General features: G+C 37.3%; 5 protein-coding genes across 7 annotated transcripts in view; 2 read left to right on the top strand and 3 right to left on the bottom strand.

Annotated features, from left to right (window-relative positions):
* Positions 1-22,346, bottom strand: part of LOC119077216 (odorant receptor 43a-like) — a 456,342-nt gene that overhangs the window by 340,990 nt on the left and 93,006 nt on the right. The gene's annotated exons all lie outside the window — the stretch shown is intronic.
* Positions 1-22,346, bottom strand: part of LOC119076842 (putative odorant receptor 71a) — a 439,431-nt gene that overhangs the window by 325,326 nt on the left and 91,759 nt on the right. The gene's annotated exons all lie outside the window — the stretch shown is intronic.
* On the top strand, positions 1,879-8,986 carry LOC119076813 (angiotensin-converting enzyme-like). Its single transcript, XM_037183800.1, has 10 exons — positions 1,879-2,049; positions 2,952-3,140; positions 5,015-5,353; positions 5,417-5,513; positions 5,582-6,016; positions 6,081-7,306; positions 7,375-7,462; positions 7,532-7,733; positions 7,800-8,050; positions 8,116-8,986. Exons 1-10 carry the CDS (start codon positions 2,044-2,046, stop codon positions 8,961-8,963), a joined length of 3,681 nt encoding a protein of 1,226 aa, XP_037039695.1. The 5' UTR covers positions 1,879-2,043; the 3' UTR covers positions 8,964-8,986.
* Positions 13,991-22,346, top strand: part of LOC119076805 (FH1/FH2 domain-containing protein 3) — a 75,706-nt gene continuing 67,350 nt past the window's right edge. For 2 of the 3 annotated variants that reach the window (XM_037183771.1, XM_037183770.1), the window contains exon 1: positions 13,991-14,124. In XM_037183771.1, coding sequence (XP_037039666.1) covers positions 14,104-14,124 — 21 coding nt within the window. In that variant the 5' untranslated portion in view covers positions 13,991-14,103. The remainder of the gene's footprint in view (positions 14,125-22,346) is intronic. The other variant, XM_037183772.1, reaches the window with a different exon arrangement.
* On the bottom strand, positions 17,979-20,783 carry LOC119076834 (odorant receptor 67d-like). Its single transcript, XM_037183836.1, has 7 exons — positions 20,730-20,783; positions 20,352-20,651; positions 18,835-19,349; positions 18,671-18,770; positions 18,524-18,613; positions 18,316-18,471; positions 17,979-18,260 (listed from the first exon to the last, which is right to left on the bottom strand). The coding sequence occupies exons 1-7, from the start codon at positions 20,748-20,750 to the stop codon at positions 18,210-18,212; spliced, it is 1,233 nt and encodes a 410-aa protein (XP_037039731.1). The 5' UTR covers positions 20,751-20,783; the 3' UTR covers positions 17,979-18,209.

Genomic DNA, 22,346 nt, shown 5'->3' on the forward strand with positions numbered 1-22,346 from the left:
TTCTGAACAATAATTTGCAACACTAGTACCCTCTGTCCAAAAAAAGACGTCTATCGCAACGCACTACAAGAACAAGAACGCCTGTTATTGGAGTGTGTTGGTTATCGAAAATGACTATCAAAACAAGCGATAAAATCTGGTTGCGGTCTTTTATAGTAAAATATAAAAAAGAGTGTAGCAATTTCCGTCTATACAGTGTTCAAGGAGAGCGATTTTTGACCACTTTGTTTAAACTGGTCTCGGGGTCACACGTCAAAATGAGAAAAATCACATACAAATTTAAACTGGGCTCAACTTTCAATTTCTTTTTTCATTGATGAATATTTGACAGCTGACCCCGAGACCAATTAAATTTAACTGGTTTTCGCTCTCCTTAAACACTGTATTCGCCAAAAGAAGTAACAGATTCGATATAACATTTGTGGTTTGCTTGTCCATGAAAGGTTTTTTTCGATCGACAATTTTGATCACAATGAAGATTGCATTTAAAATCTAACGTGTAATCAAAACCGGCTGTTTTAGAAGTTTGTATCAGAAATGGAGGTTCCACCGTGCGACGGTCTAGCAACAAATTTAGTGCACATTATATGGTCAATGACATACGCCATACCCTTCTAATACGTTCACTGCTATCACTCACATTTTCTCTGTTGAGATAATATGGCAACAAGTCTCACGTGCCCTCATCGATTTTATGTCTGTGCAAACATGGTACATTTGTTTAAATCGTTTAATCTAGGAACTAAGCGAAGGTTAAACACAAAGCACACCCTTTATAGAGAGCAGCGGCTCACTTAACTCAATTACTTCACCGATACCCGGTCATACTTGAAAATAAAAAAACATTTCTGCGGCTATTCTTAGCTACACTCGCGGAATTTTGAAAACCGACACATCTTCTGTTTCGCGGTTTACTGATTTTTTTGTGAATTTTGCATGTATTTTTATATGGAGAATTCAGAAACTCAAGTAAAACACAGAAATGAAATTTTTCTGTTTTTTGCTGCGCTTGGGTGTTTTCACAGCAGTTTTCCACTTTATTTCCCGATTTTCCATCAGAAGATGAACTTGCTCTTGTAAACTTTCGAAACTCGTTCAACTGAAAGTGTACTGCTGTCTCGTGTAACGGATCAGTGGAAACGACTGAAGATGGTTAGACCACGCTAACCTCTGACCGCCACTGGTTCCGGAGGTCGAAACAGCATTTTATCTCCACTTTCGCTTCACGCGATCCATGGGAAAGGGAAGAGTAATTATGCTCTGTTTGTGTATTTCTTTTGGTGATTGTTCTGCATATTAGTATTAGATAACGCCACCCCTGGAGTTAGTCTGGCTTCCAGGTAAAATAAAGTTTTGTACCATTGGTCGATTACAATACAGAAACAGAAAATGTGTCGGTTTTCAAAATTCCGTGTGTGTATTTATCAACGAAAGAAGACCAAACGAAATGCAATTATTGACACAATAAAGGAATTCTACAAACTTCGTTGAAAGACTTCTATAAATAATTGACGTCATGTCGGTAGGACATGATGCTTATGACCAACAAAAACTCAAAGGTACTAAGTCGAATGAGATACAACCTATAAGTGAAGCTGTTTACTCAATCAATATCTAATCCCTCCTAATCACTTGTATTGCTATTATTGTACCCACCTATTGCCTATTTCTGAAGTATTGAAATAAATCATTTGTGAAGTTTGAATCACATCTAAGCTTTAATATCTCTGTTCGACAACAAAACGAAAGTTTCAGAAAACAACATAAACGCATCAATCAAACTTCAATTTACTAAATGCAACAAAAAATTGTGTTAAATATCTTCCTTATCACCGGTTACGACTTGTACACCAGCTTGTTCAGACATTATATCGTAACACTCGAAACTTTAATCAATCTGCGTTCAGTACTCAATCGGAGCGGTTCTGTTGAATTAGTTAATTGAATTAAGTTTCTGTTGAGCGAAAAAAGCAAATTGTAATATTATTGCTAGACTTTAGACGACACGATTTTTTGTTTATTTCGTACGCAAACACGTTTGCAATGAAGGCAAGGTTCAGTTTAGCTTATTATTCAATAAAAGATGTGTTTGCATTTTTTGCATATATAAATTGGTGTGGTATGCTCATTTGAATGAAAGGAATGTTAAGTAGTTTCAGTTGGAATGCTTATGAGCATCTTAGCACGAGTTTTTAAGTTTGAAAATGTCGAAAGGCTTGAAAGTGTCAAGTGTCGAAAGGCTTGAAAGTGTCAACTGTTACAGCGCAAATTATGTAACAACAGTGTACGATTACAGTGTACAGTGTTTATTGGCCTTTTCTGTCCCAAAACAGTGCCTTTTTTCAGGATTTTTTTTCCTTCAAGAATCTCTAGAATTTTCAAGAATCAATTTTACGAAAGTATTACCTGCAATAGTCACAGCTCTGATGAAAAAAGGTCCACTTATATTTCATCTGTTACCGACAATGATAATAAAAACCAATAATCAGCTCCAGCTAACATATCGTCTTATTATACCAAATTTCGTGGTACAATAAATGAAGTAATAGATTCGATGATAACTGTTCTAATGTGCGACAGAGTAACAGAAAAGCATTTTTGTCGTCAATAAAATACAATTTTCGTCGACCTGCTGATTCTACCAACAACTTCTCAAACTCCATAAGTTCTTGTTTTCTGTTACATTTTTAAAGTAGTTAATCCTATCATCACAAATTATATTTCTTCACACCAACAAATTGCTGTAAAACTGGTGCTTTTGCTGCCGAATAGTAATATCAAGTACAATGCAAGCGAAGCGGATATCGTACATTATAGACAAATTAATATCACGTGCAGACATGTGATATCTCTTTCTGAAGTAGTTATATTGATCAATATGATAAACACAGCAAATTCGAACAAATAAAAACCTTTAACTGATAAAGCTAATTGATTTTTTCTCATTGCAGAAAATACGGTTTCTTATCCTTCTTGTGGTCGTATTAGCATCCTTAGCTAACGGCCAGCTAACCGAAGAAGGAATGAAATTGCGCCTGGAAATTTATGATAATGAAACGAGAGCGTATTGTACTCAACAAGTCCGTGCCAATTGGGATGTACAAACGGATGTCGGCAATGTAGATAAGGAGGAGGCACAGGTGAGAACAAGTGAAACTAATGAAAAACTGTGAAATGTGAACATTGCGTATGAAACTCCGAATTTGTCAGGTTTACCTCAACTCAAAATTCCTGAGCCTGATTCAATCAAGTTTGACCTGGCATGAAAATTTCAAGTCACCTGAAACCTGAGCCAAGAGGTTTCCATGAATCGAGGTTCAGGTCAGGTTTCGTTGTTTTTATAAAATTACTTAACCTCAATGAATATAAACTACGAAGTCCATGGTCCAATGTCACAGCGGAGGACACAATGATTTTAAAAACGGATTCAAACGCACTCATTTTCATATTATTTTGACATGAATACGTTCAAATAAACCGACCGATTTTGAAGACTCGGCCATACGTGATATGTACAGTTATTGCCTGACCTGAAATTTATGGTAATATTTCTTTTGACCGCGGTCGACCTACTCCGCTGAACGTTACCACTTCGAGTACCCCAAACCAATGAAGGTAAATAGATAGGTATGGCCAAACGTTCAAATTTGTTCTAGCCGGAGCACATACGGATTTGCATGGCGCCACCTCAAACGAACTCATTTCTAGTGCAAATTTCCACTAGAAATGAGTTCGTTTGAGGTGGCGCCATGCAAATCCGTATGTGCTCCGACTTGTATGGACTGGCCATACCTACTTATCTACTTTCATTGCCCCAAACTTCATCCGAACAATTTTCAGTGAAACTTTTTAGAAAATTTCCGTTGCTGTTTTTGTAAAACAAAGAACCGTAAATTACTCAAAAACCAGGACATATTTGTATCATGTCATCGGCCTAATAATCCATCACAATCGATAAGTCGAAATCATATTTCTGTCTCACTGACAATATTCGCCATTCAGAAAGTTATCTCAAATTGTAAATGGAACAATCGGTGTGTAGTAACACACGATTAATGCAATCGATTTTGGAATTAACACTCATTTGATGGTTTATTTTTGAAACTCGTTATCGTTCCGGTTGGCAATTTAACTTACAATGTCAATCAAAAGACACTTAGCCATAAATTTCAATGTTCTATGACTTTCTGCACTTAGAGAGGTTCTACAAAAAATGTGTAATCGAGTGTCGGAATTGGTGGTTAATTAGTGAAAAAATAACCGCCGTAAGTGGAGTACAAACAGTAGATTAGGATAAGTAGGTGATAAATGGTTATCTCTATCACTTGGACGTTTTTGTTTGTTAACCACTCATTAATAATCGGTGAAAATCATAGAATTAAAACTTAACTTTGCTTGCGAGTTTCGAAAGTTTTGTAGTATGTATGAAACCACTGCAAAACGTATCATGTCATTTGGTCTACTAAAAAATCGTTGTCAAATCTCCGATGCTGTGAGAAATCTATGCAGCGATTGAAGATCCTGATAAATTGACTTGACCGAGGTCTAGTGATTTCAGGTCAAGTTCATCCTAACCCGAAAATATTATCTTGATGTCAAGTCATCTGAACCTGATCTGACCTGACTTGTTTGAACCTGACCTGACTCAATTGAACCTGATCCGAACCTCTTGAACCTGACCTGACTTACTTGAACTTGACCTGACTTACTTGAACCTGACCTTACTTGAATGCTAAATTACGGTTTCAGGTTCGTTCAGGCTGAACTTCAACCTTTACTGATTTAAGTCAGCTTTTCTCAGTCCAGGCCCAGATCAAAGACCCGATGTGTTTACAGCGTTATTTGGGTTGGATGCAATTAACGCATCTGAATATAAAATGAAATGAAATTCGGCCAACAAAATAGCGAAAATTCAAATGTGATTCAAAACTCTCCTTCGATCTTCACCAAAAATAGTATTAAACATCCAGCACTCCCAACGCAAGGTCTAAAATGTCCGTTTTTCACATTTTAGCGTATCATAACGATCGAGTATGCAAACTATAGGAAGAGACAATACGACGAATACTTCAAAGATGCGTTAATTGAAAGCTACAATGATGCAGATATCCGAAGACAACTGATGCTGCTGAAGAATATTGGTAGTGCCGCTTTGAGCGATGACGATTTAAATGCTCTAACAAGGACACGAACTAACATGTCGGGAATTTATAACAGTGCTCGAATCTGCCCGTACAGTAATCTTGGTTGCAATTTAGAAAGTCAAGGAATGTCATTGGATCCGGACATTGAAGGAAGGCTAGCATCATTAGCTGGCGTCGGTGGCACTTATGACGAGATGCAATATCTTTGGGTCTGTAGATCTCGTGCTGAGGATTTTTCCCCGTTTGTTAACTAACAGATTTTCCATAAACAGGAAGAGTGGCGGGAGAAGTCTGGAAAATTGATGCGAGAGCAATATAAAGATTATGTTGCACTCAACAATAAGGCAGCACAGGCGAATGGTTTTGAAGGTTCGATCAGTTGATCAATTGATGGTCTATTCAATTTTTAACATTTTTTTTAAAATTTTGTTTCATAGACGCTGGAGCAATGTGGCGAGACCGATACGAGTACAGTAATTTAGTTGAACTGGTTGATCAACTGTGGTCTGAAGTAGAGCCACTTTATAATGAGCTACATCGTTACGTACGATATCAATTGTCTGACTTGTACAGCGAAATCAACAAGGCCGATCCACTGCTACCGGCACATGTGTTCGGCAATATGTGGGCACAAAACTGGGGTCATCTATATGACACAACACGTCCATTTAAAAATGCGTCGGATGTCGATGTGACATCGAAAATGGTGGAGCTAGAATTCGACGAGTATCGCATGTACAATATGTCGGATGAATTTTACATGAGCATGGGTCTACCTACGAGCTTTATGAGCTACAATGATCCGTCGATTATTAAAAAGCCAACCGATAGAACCATCGCATGTCATGCATCCGCTTGGGATTTCTGTGACGGTTCGTAGGAATTTTGTTTTGTTTTTCTCCCAGACCTACTTCATCCTATGATTTCTTTCAACAGGCGAAGACTTCAGAATCAAACAATGTACAACCATCGACATGGAGGACTTCCTTGTCGTGCACCACGAAATGGGCCACATAATGTACTACCTGATGTATAAGGAATTGCCAGGAATTTACCGTACTGGTGCTAATCCTGGCTTCCATGAAGCCGTCGGCGACACCATTGCCCTGTCTGTGGCCACACCAAAGCATCTGACCAAAGTCGGTCTTTTGGAAAATTACGAGGACTCTGATGCGGACAATATCAACGCTCTGTATAAAATGGCTCTGCAACGCGTGGCCTTTTTACCGTTCGGTCTCCTAATCGACAAATGGCGTTGGGATGTTTTCAGTGGTAACACACCGGAAACTGAGTGGAACAAGCATTGGTGGGAATTGCGTGAAAAGTATCAAAAAGTCAGAGCACCAGGGGCTCGCGGTGAAGAGTTTTTCGATCCGGGCGCTAAATATCACATCCCTGCCGATTCTCAATACATTGCTTATTTCGTCGCTCATATCCTTGAATTCAGTTTCTATCGCAGCTTGTGCATAGAGGCCGGAGAATTCGATCCCACTGATCCGACATCACAACTGCACAAATGCGATTTTTACGAGAGTAAAGCAGCTGGTGATAAGCTGAGAGCCGGTCTATCCCTCGGTTACAGCAAACACTGGTCGGAAGCGCTAAATGAATTGACTGGATCGCCCGAAATCTCCTCAAGTGCATTGATGGACTACTTTGCACCCCTGTATGACTTCTTGAAAGCTGAAAATGACAAAAGACAAGTGGAGGAAATGCCAGAGAGGCTAGCGCAATATGAAGTAGAGGGATCCGAAATGTGCAATAAATTAGTCCACGCTGAATGGGATGTGGCCACAGATTCGGAAAATGATGAGCTAACAGTTGAGTATGAGAGAATGGTGCTTGAGAATGCAGAATTTACGCGAAGGTGGCATGACGCTGTGTTTAAAGGAGCTAATCCGGACGATTTTAGCGACGAACTGGTTAAGAGACAGTTGAAATATCTGGTTCACTTGGGCAAAGATGCTCTCGATCCCAGTGATTTAAGTACCCTGACAACCGCTCAAACCAGCATGGAGAATATCTACAATCTTGCTAGAATTTGTCCGTTCAGCGCACAAAACTGTGATATTACAAACAAAGAGGTCACTCTGTCATTAGATCCGGAAATATCGGAAGTGATGGCATCGTCAACTGATTACGACGAATTGAAGTGGACTTGGGTAAGGAAATTTATTGAAGTGCCACAAAAGGAATGGAAATTGAAAAGTTCTTTCGTTTAAATTAACAGGAACAATGGCATGACAAGAGCGGTAGAAATATGCGAAGCGGATATGCTACGTACGTTGAACTGAATAACAAGGCTGCTCGTCTCAATAGTAAGTGTACCGAAGAGGAATCGTTGTCAGTAGTTCGATGAAAAAACAAAAACATTTTCATGATCACAGATCTCGCCGATGCCGGTAAGATGTGGTTAGAGGCGTACGAAGATGATAATTTCGTTGCCAAAGTTGATGCGGCTTGGGCCGAAGTCGAACCACTGTACACTGAACTGCATACGTATGTTCGAAGGAAATTAAAGGAAATGCACGGCGATAAAATGGACGATTCTGATGGTCTGATCCAAGCTCATCTACTTGGTAATATGTGGTAAGATTATCGATGTTACCATCACACGTTCCTACGTTTTTAACCACCATCAAAATACCATTCAAGGGCTCAAAGTTGGGTCAATTTATACGAACACATTAAACCGTTCCCGGAAGGAAGCCCAATCGACGTAACCAATAGTATGGTGCAACAAAATGTCAGCGTTGTGCAAATGTTTGAGCTATCAGACGAATTCTTCAAAGGATTGGGACTACCGGCCAATGACATGTCGTATGATGAAAGCCGAGGTGCTGTCATCATTAAGCCAACAAATCGAACAATCACTTGCCATGCATCCGCCTGGGATTTCTGCAACGGTTCGTTTAACGACCAGCAGGGTCATTTCTTTTACTTAGTTTCTAAAGGTGGATATATATTGCAGGTGTCGACTACAGAATTAAAATGTGCACCAGTGTCAACCAGGAAGATTTTGTGACCGTTCACCATGAAATGGGACACATCAATTACTTCCTTCTGTACAAAGATAAGCCACTAGTTCTCCGCACTGGTGCCAATCCCGGCTTCCACGAAGCAGTCGGGGACTTGATTGCACTGTCCGTTTCGACGCCACAACATTTGGAAAGCATTGGCTACTTGAAGGACTACAAAGATACAGAGGACGACAACATAAATGCCCTGTTCAAAATGGCATTGGAAAAGATTGCATTCATTCCGTTCGGTCTTCTCATCGACAAGTGGCGATGGGATGTGTTCAGCGGAGCCGTTCCAGCGAGCCAATGGAATAAGCATTGGTGGGATTTGAGAGCACAATACCAGAAGCTGAAACCACCCACTCAACGTGGAGAAACATACTTCGATGCAGGCGCTAAATATCATGTACCGGCTGATGTTCCCTACATTCGGTATTTCGTTTCGCACATACTTCAATTCCAGTTCCATCGGGCTGCATGCATCGCCGCCGGTCAGTACGTTCCCAACGATTCAACGAAACCACTGCACAAATGTGATATTCAAGGTAACGCTGCCGCTGGTGCATTAATCAAAAACGGTTTAAGTTTGGGATTGAGTAAACACTGGTCGGAGGTTTTGTCACTGATGACAAATGGACGAGACAGTGAAATGTCTGGAGCTGCACTCAACGAGTATTTCGCCCCATTGTACAACTATTTGAAGCAAGCTAATGAGGATTATGGCAAGGGCAGCTCGACAGCGATTCGATTTAGTGGTGTAGTGGTAGCGATTGTGATTTTTTTGAACGCAGTGTTGTAAATAAAATGTTTTGTCACTAAGATTGGCATTGGGTTTGTTGTTTTACGAATTCTGTAATGTCCATCAAAATAATCTATCAGATTTTCAGAGCTCAGTCAACACCCTTGCTCAAGTCTCAGTGTAATTTCGTCTTAAATTGTAGAAACATCAATGTCAAATCAAATGAAGTAAAAGATTTTTACTTGAATTTGTCGAAAATACTTGGAACAAATTTGATAGCTCTCCTAATGTTATGATTGTCGTCTGTGAGAGGCAACTTTACCTATTAGAAGAAAATATTTGGAAATTTTTACGAACTATTTCCGAGACATTATATGTCCTGAGTATTGGCCATGCATAGAATGGTGAATGGGCCGAGCCATGACCGAAATTTTGCTTTTTCGATGCAACTCTTCATTTTAGCAAGAAATTGTTCTACAGCATGCTTCTAAAGTTTAGTTTAGTTTAGTTTTAGTGTCCTTAAATTCTAGTCCTTCAAATGAAAACATCCCAATTGTCAACGTTTTTCCTTTTTTATCGATATAAAAGTTGTCGTCCACGCGGTCGATTTGTTAGATTCAAAAACGATCCATTCGAGAAATAAAAGGTTTGATTCGTTTGTGACTACCTCTACTGTCAGTTTGTTCTATTGATAGGGCCCATTGACAACTATCAAAAATACAATTTTTAGATCGGCGCTTGTTTGTCTCTAATGGAGCCTGCAGACTAGACCACTGAGGAAAAATTAGGTAGCATCACACCACTGCTCCTAGCATGGACTTTGGGGAGGTCACGCAGATCATCATTTTATTAGATACGCGGGAACACACCTGTCTGATGATTTCACATACAAAAAAAATTCACCACATCATCACGGCGATGACAATCCTCACAGTAGGTGAATTTTTGTATGAAATCCGCCATTTCATTTCATGCTAGCATGAAAATAGATGTAAAAGCAGAGTGGACAGCGATTTTTTTAAATCGGCTTAAGCCTCGACTTGACGTTGCATGACGTTGTAGAGCTTTAGTGCCTTCATATATTAATTAGAAGAAGTTTTGACGGTGAGAGCTGCATAAAACCCTATAACTAGCGTGTTTTTCCGTATTCTTATTAAAACAAATGACCTTAGCCGAGCTATAACTTCTAATTTTGCATGAAGCGTAATGGTCAACTTTCGCATGGGGCAGGCAATAAAAAATATGATTAGAAACTAACAAAAAAAGGTTAGCATGGCTGTCAGCTCAGTTAAAACGACTTTCGTGGTAGATTCTAGACTGGTAGAAGTACTTTTTTCCATAAGCGAAGCCAGGAGACCTATACTATAGTACAATCGTCGGCAACATAACTAAAGGGCGTATCTCCCCGATATCTCAGAAACTACTTACCAGATTTTGATAAACTTTTTTTTTTGTTGAAAGGCAGTGAAAAGTTGTGAATTTTGAGCCTGGCGTAGTCAGCCGACCATATGGTTCAGAAGATATTGTCCAAAAACTGTAAAAACCAGCTTTTTTTTAAACAAAATTTGTGAGACATCAATCGGCCATACGGTTCGGAAGTTGTTGTGGAAAAACTGAAAAGCCTTTAGAGAATACAACGAAAAATGCTGATTTCACAAATTTTTTTTAAAAGCTCAAAATTCATAATTTGCTACTACCTTTCAGGGAAAAAAAAGTTTTTCAAAATCGGTTCAGTAGTTCCTGAGATAACGGAGATATGTCCGTCATGTTGCCGACGATATATGTTTTGAATTGTCGCTTAACATTTACTTTAGCTACTCCATACAGATTTAATGCTCTCAATCATCAAAACATTTATTCTTCAGTTATTTATCCCTGAAAGCGTGATGTGTACTTGAAATTGTAAACATTGCGCATTTTATTCCTACGTCAAAGAATTGGAGAACCGAAAACAAAAACAATTTGTTGCATTTATAGTGAAACCCAAGACTTAAGCAGCACCTAAACTTTTGTTCCAATGCACCTTGACGGTGTGACTAAAACAGCTTCTTAGAATTAAACTTGAATTTTCATTTCAGCGATTCTGTATATCGAATTCCCTGTGTCACAGAGACAAAACACTTCCAAATGCACTATACACACAAGGTGGAAATCCATGACAAAAAACAATTAAAGAAATGAATACGAAAATAAGTCTGGTGATTCTGTCTTGTGTGTTTTTGCATTACATTAAAATGTTGTCTGACTCACACATACTCAGATTTGTAAATTTAGAGTCTCGCACACACGATTTTTCCGTTTAGTTCTGGGGGAAAACGCACAGTGAAAATTCTTCAAATTTCAGTTCCAAATATTATTTCGTGACTATCACATCACCATTATATTGTTTCGTTCGTTTCGTTCGAACGCTAAAATATCAAAGTTATAAAATGTAAGCGGAAATAATAACAAGGAATCTCTCCATCTAGGCAGTGGAAATTAAATCTGATTTTTTGTGTGTGCATTTTAATGAAGATGGAAATGTGAACCGTTCAAACAAACGGCGTGTCACCATTTCAAAAAACGGAATTATTAAAAGGAAATTGTTCAAAGAAATGTTACTCTTGTGAATGTGTTGTGCAGAACAGCAGAGAGTACGAAAATAAATATTTTTTTTTCTTCTGTTCAATATATATCCGGCGTTCATTTGTAATAAATAAGTGAATTGTGTGTACGACAATTACATAAATTTTCGTTTGTGCAAAACTCTTTACAGAAAGATTAATGATGATAAATTCCTGTATATCGTTGGGATAACACATTATGCCTAGGCGGTCGTCTATATAATTATCTCAGTATATATATCCCAATGCTACGTCGTCTGTTGCAATTAAATACTTTTTTTTTCAACAGAGAATGAAAAAGAAAAACAAAACGTTTTTCCGTCGATTCGTATTTGAAAAGTTTGGTGCCAACTTTCGGCCAGCAAAAGCAAACAAAAAAGAAAATATCAACGTATATTACGCGCTGTGTGTCTCGTGCATATTGCAACATGTGTGTGTATCGTCTTCCGTTCCTTTTGGATGGGGTTTTTAATTGAGAAGACACGAAGGAAGCTCTGTTGACCTTGCCAATTTATAAGTGAAATTGTTCAATTTGTTCTGTCGTGTTAGAGCTGTGAGTAGTTCTACGAACAAGCGTTTTCTATTGTCTGTTTGCACAAACCGAATAGCTATTCACATTGATTGATTTGATTGATCGCTTCGCTCTGAAGCACTTATTTAGCAAGAATAATATTCGGGAAACTCTCAAAAATAGGTTCCTGCCGAAAGGATGACCGGTACAAAGTGTTAATAGAACAGTCCCCCAATCTACATCATATTTAATCTCCTAATGGCCATTTTCCTCATACATATTCGTCGAATATTGCTGATAGCTGCTGTGATATACTTGAGTGGTTCATTAATTAGCAAAACCATACAAACAGCAAAATATTCAACCAATTCATCGATTCGATCGAATTCAAATAGACGAATTACGGGGCAACTACAAACGTGGGTGTATTTATACACAGTGTACTCGTACGTGCTGATTTTAAATAGTTTCAGCTGAAATTGAAATGTGAATTTCTGTTTAAAGAGAGGAGCTGGTAACAATAACAATAAACGGAATTATCAAGAACAAAAATCCGATCGAAATTAATGTTCAGCATCCAACGCACACGCACAATGTAGTGTCGGTCGGTAGTATTCTCGTTTGTTTTTTTTTTCTTTTTGTTTTTCATTGAAATGTAATTCTGATTGTGATATTGAGGCTTTATGTAATTTTGTGTAATTAGATCAAGGCAAAACTGTCTCAAAACATTCCGCAGATCCGTTTATATTGTTTGAAGCATAAGAATACACATCATTACATCATCGTCGATCATTTTACGTTCAATAGTATCGAAAATCAATACATTTTCGATTGATTTATACCGCCTAGTGAAAAACGAAAGTCTCAAATGTTCGAAATACGTAGTCTCACGTAGCCAGAACATTTTTTTTGCATGCTAGACGATTTGAGATTCCGACTAAGAATCCAAGACTATGTTTGAAAAAACCGGCTCATTAGCAGGTAGTAATGGTCATTTTACATAACTGGGGACGTAAAGTTTAAAAGTCAAGTTTTCGTTTGAATTTTGTTCATTCAAGAAGGTCAATAAAGACTCGAAAGCGTGTTGTTTCGTTTTGATTCCGCTAAAAAACGTCAAAATCACTTCCTCCACACAAAACTAGAATTTACGATTTTCGAAGTATAAGTTAGCTTGTAAAATGTATTGAAATTTGTAACAAATCCAATTTTCATTGGAAGACATAAATCAATTAGCCATTATTAATGACAACTTGTGATGGTATGTCACGGCAGCGGTAGTATATTACTTCGAGGTTCCAAGTTGTGTATTTGATAAAAGGGGTGTTACAGCCCGACCCGAAGGGGAGGGCTGTATTCCCCACTCGTCAAATACACAACTTGGAACCTCGTAATTACAATGCTTTACGTGATTAGGCAATGTAAATGAAAATAAAACATGCCGTAACACGTAAATTGTTTAACAGATTTTAACGATACCACACAAAATTGATTCGTTTCAATTTAACTCCTGAGTTTTTGTTTTCCTCTGAAGCTGTTTTGTGTACAAGAAGAGAAGATGCAACCAACTTTTGAACGGAGATAATACCGTGTTCTCAATGAGAACTTCTCATCAACGACCACAAGATTAACTAATGAGTATTAATTGACGTCGTCTTATTATACGGAAAGTACATTGTAAAACAAAGGAAGTAATAGATTTACTTTAGTCTGACAATCCTTTCAATGTAAGTCTTACACGTCTTACATCAAATCAAAGTAATAGATTCGTATCGATGTAATGAACATTGTCGTAGTAGTTAGTAGTTTCAGATTACATTTATCATACATCTTGTCCCGTGTCCTCGCAAATTCTGTAACAAAAATTCTGATCATTTTTACGAGCTTACTTTTACAATTTTTTAACGGTGTACTTGCAGCTGTGAGAGACTGTATGGTGTGTACTGATTATTGTATATTTTAAAATTTTAAATATTTTCATCGTAAAGTTCTTTTAACTGTAATAAAAATGTAAAAAACAATTAAAAACAATAAATACATCGAGAGTGATATCAAAAATAAGTGCGCCACATAATAACTTTCCTCCACAATGTCAACATACCGAGGTTATGTAAGTAATTTAAAAAAAAATTATTAAGTATTTCAATAATTAAGTGCAAAATTTTTGCCGTTTCCAAAACTTCTTGCTTAAAACCACACTTGTGAGTTCGGCTCGTATCACAAAATTGATCCCTCATGTAATGAACTACCTCCACAGCATCCAATGTATGCTGTTTTACTTTACAAGTGAGGTAATGTGGCCTTTCCCTCACTAGTGAAGACCCTTTCCCTCGATCGTAAAGTAAAACGCCATACTTTACACATGAAATAATTTGATATCTCGTATCACGATGAGTAAAAGTACCTCGGGCTGAAGCCCTCGGTTACTTTTACTCATATACGAGATATCAAATTACTTCACTGGTATAGTAATGTACTATTATTGCTTATCCACCCGGAATATTGTTGTTATATGTACATTTACATGCTACATGCGTCGAAAACCGTACTTTTCATGTTTCAAGCACTTCTTTCGACGCCCTTAGCATGTAAAATCCATTACATAACTCGGTATAAAAAGATGAAAAGTCTCGTTTTCGTGTGTTTATTTACCTCGGCTTCGCCTCGGATCAACAAAATTCACACGAAAACTCTACTTTTCATCTTTTTATCCCTAGTCATGTAAAATACTATTCCCACCCGTGGAAAGCTGTCGTTACATGTGGCAACTTTTTTATTACATCACAAGTGAAGGAAAATTCATATGAAAAGTCATAACATACCAGGAGATTTTCATTACTTATCAGCAAAAATGATTGAATGGCAGTTCTCTTCTGGAACACTTTTGGTTTTGAATTTTCAGGTCCTTGGGTGGGAAAATGTACATGTAACAACAATATTCCGGGTGGATAGGCAATAATAGTAGATTACTGTACCAGTGAAGGAATTTGATATCACGTATCCAGATGAGTAAAAGCTTACAAGCGACGGAAAGACTTTTCACTAGTGAGGGAATGGCCACATTAAAGTAAAGTAAAGTAAAACGTTTTGTTATAAGCCTATAGGCCTTCACTCAACAATGAAGTTGGAATAAATTTTACAGTAAAATTCTTAATTGTAATTTTACCATATCAGTGTAATTTCTCCGAACGCAAGAATTAACTATAAACAAACCTCACATTCAACTAATTAAGCAAATTACGCAGAAAGTTTCATTTAAGTCATTCTATTCAGCAATCTATAAGCTTGTAACCCCCTTTTGTTGACATAGAATGAGATCAGTTACAGAAGAATAACAACTTTTTATTACGTGAGGGAAGAGCTGCATATCCTTGAGTACATATCGAATGAGAAAATTTACAGATGTTCAAAGAGGGACTACCCAGTCTATTTTACGCCTAGGCTCATAAAGCTGATTAAGAAGAAGTTCAGTGCTAAAGCGAGGTTGAATGCTGATGACAGCGTGTTTAATAGGAATTGTTCTCGAGGCTGCGTAAACAAGTGAAAAAGGAGATCAAGATCTGTTTCGTAAATTATGCGGATGATTGTGAAAGTAAGTTGAAAGATAATACTAATTGCTTCTTTGCGTTCACCAAGTCACCAAGTCACCAAGTCACATGAGATATGGTGAAGATGTCAGTAATGACAGGGCGACGATCTGTAATATTTTGCAAGTTTTTTCACATCGGTATATCAGAGAGATGGCGTGGAAAGCGACTTGGTTGGGTCACGGCATGTCGAGATTCAGCGTTCACAAAATGGTTTCTTTTCGAAAAGATCAACGCAGTCAAACTTGATGGAATTTGTAACAGCAGTATCGCAGTCTATGGCTAATGGCGGTCAAGTTGATGTCCTGTACACAGACTTCTCCAAAGCGTTTGACAAAATCAGTCACAGTCGCTTACTCGATAAACTCGTTCCATTTGGATTTAGCAGCTCATTGATTCAGTGGTTCAAGTCTTACCTGACGGTACGCTCGCATCAGTTCGTGGTAATTGGCAGTGGACGATCGAGAAAGATTACTCCAACCTCTGGCGTTCCACAAGGATCAATATTAGGACCATTTCCTTTTGTCTTATACGTCAATGATCTGCTGGCCGTGATTGAAAATACCTTTGCTTTTGCTGACGATCTGAAACTGCTTCGTAAGATTGAGTCACTTAGCGATAGCGAAGTTTTTCAGCTTGAAATTGATCGCCTTCACAGATGGTGCACGGAGAACAGGCTGGGATTGAATGTGAAGAATTGTGCAGTCATGTCAATTACACGGAAGACCGAATCGAACAAAGTTAATTATCGATATAAAATAGGAAACGATGTTGTGCCAAGGGTTAATTCTAAACGTGACTTGGGTGTCATTATTGATTGTAAGCTCTCATTCGTCAAACATGTCGGTGAGGTTACGCGTAAGGCGTATCGGATGTAAGGTTGCATTTTCCGTTGTGGCAAGTTCTTTAAGAAACCGGAAAGTATGAAAACTATAACTCGCTGGTGAGAAGTCGGCTTGATTACTGTGCTGCTGTTTGGTCGCCAATCTATGATAAACATGTTAGTGTTGTGGAGAGAGTCCAAAGGAAATTCACCAGGATGTACTTCTTTAAATTCAATTTGCATAAGACGGAATACGATGATCGTTTAAGGCAACTTAAACATGACCTCGCTGACAGCAAGAAGACTGATAAATGATGAGATCATACTTCACAAGATAATACATGGGTATATGGATAAAACCTTGAATCAAAGCATTACGTATTATCATCATTGCAGAACTACGAGGATGAACAGACGTGTTTTTTACACTCCGAATTATTCGAGTAACATAGTGCAAAACGAGCCCCTACACAGAATGCAGGATAACCACGATAAATACTTCTCCGAATGCAACATTTTTGAACAGTCACCGAGTGCTTTTAAAGGTGTGTCATGAAGGCAAAGCTGACCGTTTAAGGCAGGGATGTGTAATTCTTACACGACTTGATCGTTTTTTTGCTGGTTGCGCCTAGCAGCCTTTTTTTTCGCTATATTGAATAAATCGAACTTGATCAGTGCTAAGTTTGGTTTATATACTTTATCTTGTTCTATTGTTTTTTAGTATATTTATTTTAGTGACAGATTGATATGTTATTGGGTTGAAAGACCTGTTTATTGATCTATAAACAAATAAATAAATATCCTTGAGTACATAACGAATGAGAAAATTAACAGATGTTTTTGCATCAATAGTGCAATTAAATTAAATTTAATATAAAAAAATTGAAATGATAAATAATTCAATCTCATTGTAAAATAATTTAGTTCATTCTACAATAAAAAAAAGCTTTTCAATAAAAAATTACGAATAAAATGATTGATTGAATCGCTATCTCCCTAACAATATATCTAATATTATGGAGTTTTCGGTTTTCGCTTATAAAATATAAGTTGATCACATTTACCTGATGCCGTTCAATGCACTTCGAACAAAAGTACTATTAATAACAGCTGCCAAATAGAGTTCTAATCTGATGAAAAAAGTTTCCAGATTTTTTTACAGCACCAAAATTTGTTCGATACACTGTCCAGTTTTAGTACCCTATTAAGAGTACCACTCATGCTTGCGGTGCGTTGTGTCGTTCCATATTTCTTACGAGATTTCTTAACTTTTGGCATCTTCTAATCGAGTGATGTCAAAGTCAGCTTCGGTGCTTGACAGTGTTATGGCAAAACCCAAAATTAATAGAGTGTTATGATCAGAGCGCGAAAACAGAAGATCATTTCATTGAGTCATAACAGAAGCAAATTCTTCCATAGTCTTTTTCACGTCACGATTTTTGCAACGGACCAAAAGCAACAATGTTTCGAAATTTATTCGGGAACAACGGCAAAGACATTAAAAACAAATTTATATTGAGGCTTTGCATGTAGATCAACGAAGATATTGCGACAGTTTTTAACCTCATTTTAGTTCTAGAGAATAGATGAAAGCCTAAAAAGTGGTGATCTCTGTTCAATGTCTCACACAACCAGGAGCATTATTACATATTTGGTGCTTGAGTGTACGAAATCTTTATTGTGCCTCTATCATCTGAATTTTTCTAACATTTGCTCAATGTTTTTTTTCGACTTGCAATGGTAAATTAACACCTTGCAACCGTTAATGACACTACACATTGTGCATTACATAATCTCCGCCATGACTGTATAGTATGTGTAAATACCTTTGATCATCTAAAATGTGTTTCGCTAGTCTCTTCAATCAAAAAACGAACAATTAAAAGCAAACCTGTGTGGCCGTATAAACGCTCAATGGTGCTATCGGTCCGATCCACAATTCTTGGCTATTCATATTTGCACACAGTAAGGTTAACATCAACTTTTGAGATTTTAGATCGTAGGTATACCATTTGGATTGAGTAATGATGAAGCAACTGCGTTCGTTCTGATCAAAAGTTAAAATTGTTATGATTGAGGGAATACTGATAATAGCATACCTCTATTGCAGCTTTGGTACCCATCATGCAATAAAGATTCATCTCTAAGAAAAATCCAAATGCAAGAGCGAAGCCTGGTATCCAATTGTTCTAGAAGTTACCGGCGATTGGTTTCTTTGTTTCATTGAATGAAGAAAAACAACTTACAACAAAAATTTGGTAGTAGCACAATATCTGCGACAAATATGAAAAAGCGAAGAAAATGAACATTTTTACGGCGAAAATGTTCTTTATTTCGGCGACGTATCTGAAAAGACCCGCACGTTTACTGACAGTGATACAAAATTACTGGCTATTTTTCGTTGACATACTCTCTCATGTCAATGCATTTCCTGATAATGTTCCTTAAAAACAAACGTCGATATGCCGCTGTTGATTTGGACGTATCACTCCACATGTCGTTTAATTCTTCAATATCAATTTCCAATAGGTCTACTCGAAGTGAATAGTTTATTATAATCAAAACAAATGTCAGTCCCATGTATGTTGTTAAAATAGTTCCGTAAATTCCCGCTGTTGTCATTATACAACTAGCAATAATGTAACCCGACAAGGTCGACTGATCGATAAACATGAATTCAACCGGAACTAGGGGTACGAGTTTACCGTCGATTAGAAAACTTTTCACCGGATAAAACAAGTAGATGATTATGAGTACAATTGCAGACAATGTGACACATTTGAGAAAATGAAAATTGTTTTGCACACGTTGATTCAGCCGATCGCCACGTGAGCCAGTATTTCTCTGACAAATTTTTAGACTGGATTCGTGAATGGCATGAACATTTATGTGATATTTTCCGTGACACCATATTTTTACGAGAGTCTAAAAGTTAAATATTTTTTATGTAAATAACAGGTGATCTAATTTCTGTCTTCAGCTCTTTTTACAAAACTTACAGAACCACAGATTTGTTTGTTCGTTTGTTTGATTGTCTCTCTCGAAAATGGCCCGGACTGAAAGTCCTTAAGACTTGAAACTTGGCATATTGACTAATATGGAAAAGTTAGGAAAAACGCACAAATTTTTTTTCACTTTCATGCGTTATTTGACTTTTTTGCCTGTTTGCCTGGATGCGTTGTCAACAGGTCTAGGGATGTGAGCAATGTTTTACTTAATAGTGGCATTTCCTGTGGTTATTTACGTTATTCGCCAAAGAGAGAAATTTGATTTTAAATGAAAACGAAGGCGGAGTTTTTATTCTTATTCTTCTTCTATACATTTAAGTTTAACCTTGAACGATGTGTACAAATGCGATAGAAATGCTCTGTATTTGTTTTTGTTGTTTGTGTATTTCATGGTGTGGCAAGTGTAAAATTTTGTGCATCACAGGATTGAAACCACTTAATCATAGTATATGTGTTAATTCGTATACCACGAGAATAATTTTTGCATACGTATGTATGAAACATACATACTCATGCAGGCCCGGACTGCCATACGGAGAATTCGGGGGATTCCCGATGGGCTTTTTGGATTTTTGTATAAGAATGTTTAATTTGTGGGCCTTTATAAATTGAGCTGCGTTCCTATCGAAAACATACCAGGAGTACCAGTCTATACTTACTATGTCGTTGGTTGACAATTGCGATAATTTTTGCAGGACTTCGCAAGTAAAATACCTTACGTAATTATTTGGAGATTGTTATTTTGCCACGAGGGAGCAAAGAAACAATGTTCATAGAACTTGCAAACAGTCCAAGGAGTGAAAACAACCGTTTAGTCTCTAAGAGCGAGCCTAAGAGTATTTGGGGGTCATGCGAGAAACAAATCCAACCATTTTAATAAACGACAAAGAAACAAATCCAAACATTCACTATGAATTACCGAAATTCCCACTCCATAAATGGCGAAAACTTCGAACGATTTGAATGCGTTGCCTTGATAAATGTTCACAAATTGTGTGTAAAAAAACTGCGACCAACATAGTACAGTAAGAAATTTTGTAATCCCGAAGCGTATGTTATTCTTCCAACTGTAGCTCATCTCTAAACCGATAACCATTCCGAGCAGTTCCAAAAACTGCAAAGTACGTTTAAGAATCATATAAGCTTCTGTAGGCGCAGGGGACTTGTCGGTGAGTACTCTGAAAGTGGTAACAACTGCTTTTGGTGGCTCTTCTTCTGTCTAACAAAATAACGAAACAGTTAATTCAAGTATAATCTTCCACGACTAAAAGCAATTGCTAGTTTTGGGGTTACTCACGTTTGTTATGAGCGTATTCATAGTGTCCGACTGATTGCATCCGCTGTTCGTTAAATACTAAAATCAAAGGTGCATGTTATCAGCAATTTATAACTAAACAATAAGCTGCGTAAACGAACGTTTTATTTTCATAATTTATTGGTTGCACATTACGTAAATGATTTTGCTTGGTAAATCATTCATATTTTCGATTAATAACTAAATTAGTCTCAAGGAAGGAAATAATGAAACAATTTTTTAGGCCAGTACAAATTACTGAGGATTATAGGGCTACGAAAGTCAAATCATTTGCCGGGTTATGGATGACTAATCCCAACGAACTTCAAGCATTAGTGATCATAGTGGTCAGCTGCCGAAAGTACTCTATTTAACATGAAAATGTTTTTACGTTTGTATGATACACTGTTCAGTTTTAGTACTCTATTTAGATTACCACTCATGCTTGAAGTGCGTTGCAAATCCGCAAAAAAAATGTCATCCCTTTGTCTGTAACTAGATCAAATGCCAACCGATTTTAGAAATTTCTTTTTTCCTCTGAATGAAAATTTGCTTGAGTTCTTCGTGTTCATTCTATGCAGGCTTGCAGCTTGCTCCTGCCTGTTCACGTTTTTATGTCACTGTATTTGTGCGGCCTCTATGTCAATACCATTGAGGACTTGCGTCACAACCCTCACATTGACATGGGTCCATGAATTCACATCTATTTTTGTTATTACAAAAAAAAAAAACTTTTACAAAATATCTTCCAAATTAAGTGTGGCTGAGTAGTTGTGTACAAAATCTACCATCATTGTAGTTTCATATCTATAACTGTTAGCACCGCAGTCGCTGTTTATATATTTTATTTTAGATTTATTTGTTTTTCTAGAAAAGTTAGCAGAGATCATAAATAAATGACAAATTTACCGTCTTCAAAATGTTTACGAAAAAAACCGTAAAATGTTTGAATAAAACAAAATCGTAAAAGTGTTAAATTACTATGTATTGCTCCGTGTTATGCGGTTTCATTCATTACTTCGAAATTCATATAACACACAAGTTGGTTTTGCTGGAGTATACCCGCACGAAAACTGTACCAGAGTTTGGTAAATGATTCTCCTACATCACTTTCTTTTTCAAGAGACTCTTTCATATATAAATTCCAGAAGAATAACTTAAGAACTTAAGTTTCGGGAAAATTTAAATGCAGCGTCAGGTGTAGCGCTAACGCTTTCCGTAGAATCGATGGAGTGTGATGAATATTAAAGTAGGCACAAGGGCTGAAAAATCATATTTTTAAATGTGTGTGTGACTGTAGAGACAGTAAAAAAAAGGGATTCCTAATGTCAAAAGTAAAGGGACTCATAACGTCAAAAACAAAGTAAAGTTGACGTTTTCGTGTTAGTGGTGTATGTGATATAATTTTTCAATGAATTTCGGGTCATAATTCCTCTAGGTAGTCTACCTCTATGAGTAGGCATAAAAACCACTGAAGGTAATGCAAATCCTCAAAAACACACGGAACCCAAGATTCTGGTGAATTCGAGGGACATATTTATAGAGAATAGGGCTAAGATTTACAAGTCGAATCGCCGTGATGACAAATATTCTTGTGGAGATTATAGAGTGTTCGTGGTG

This window comes from Bradysia coprophila, unplaced genomic scaffold, assembly GCF_014529535.1.
Source record: "Bradysia coprophila strain Holo2 unplaced genomic scaffold, BU_Bcop_v1 contig_232, whole genome shotgun sequence".
NCBI lineage: Eukaryota > Metazoa > Arthropoda > Insecta > Diptera > Sciaridae > Bradysia > Bradysia coprophila.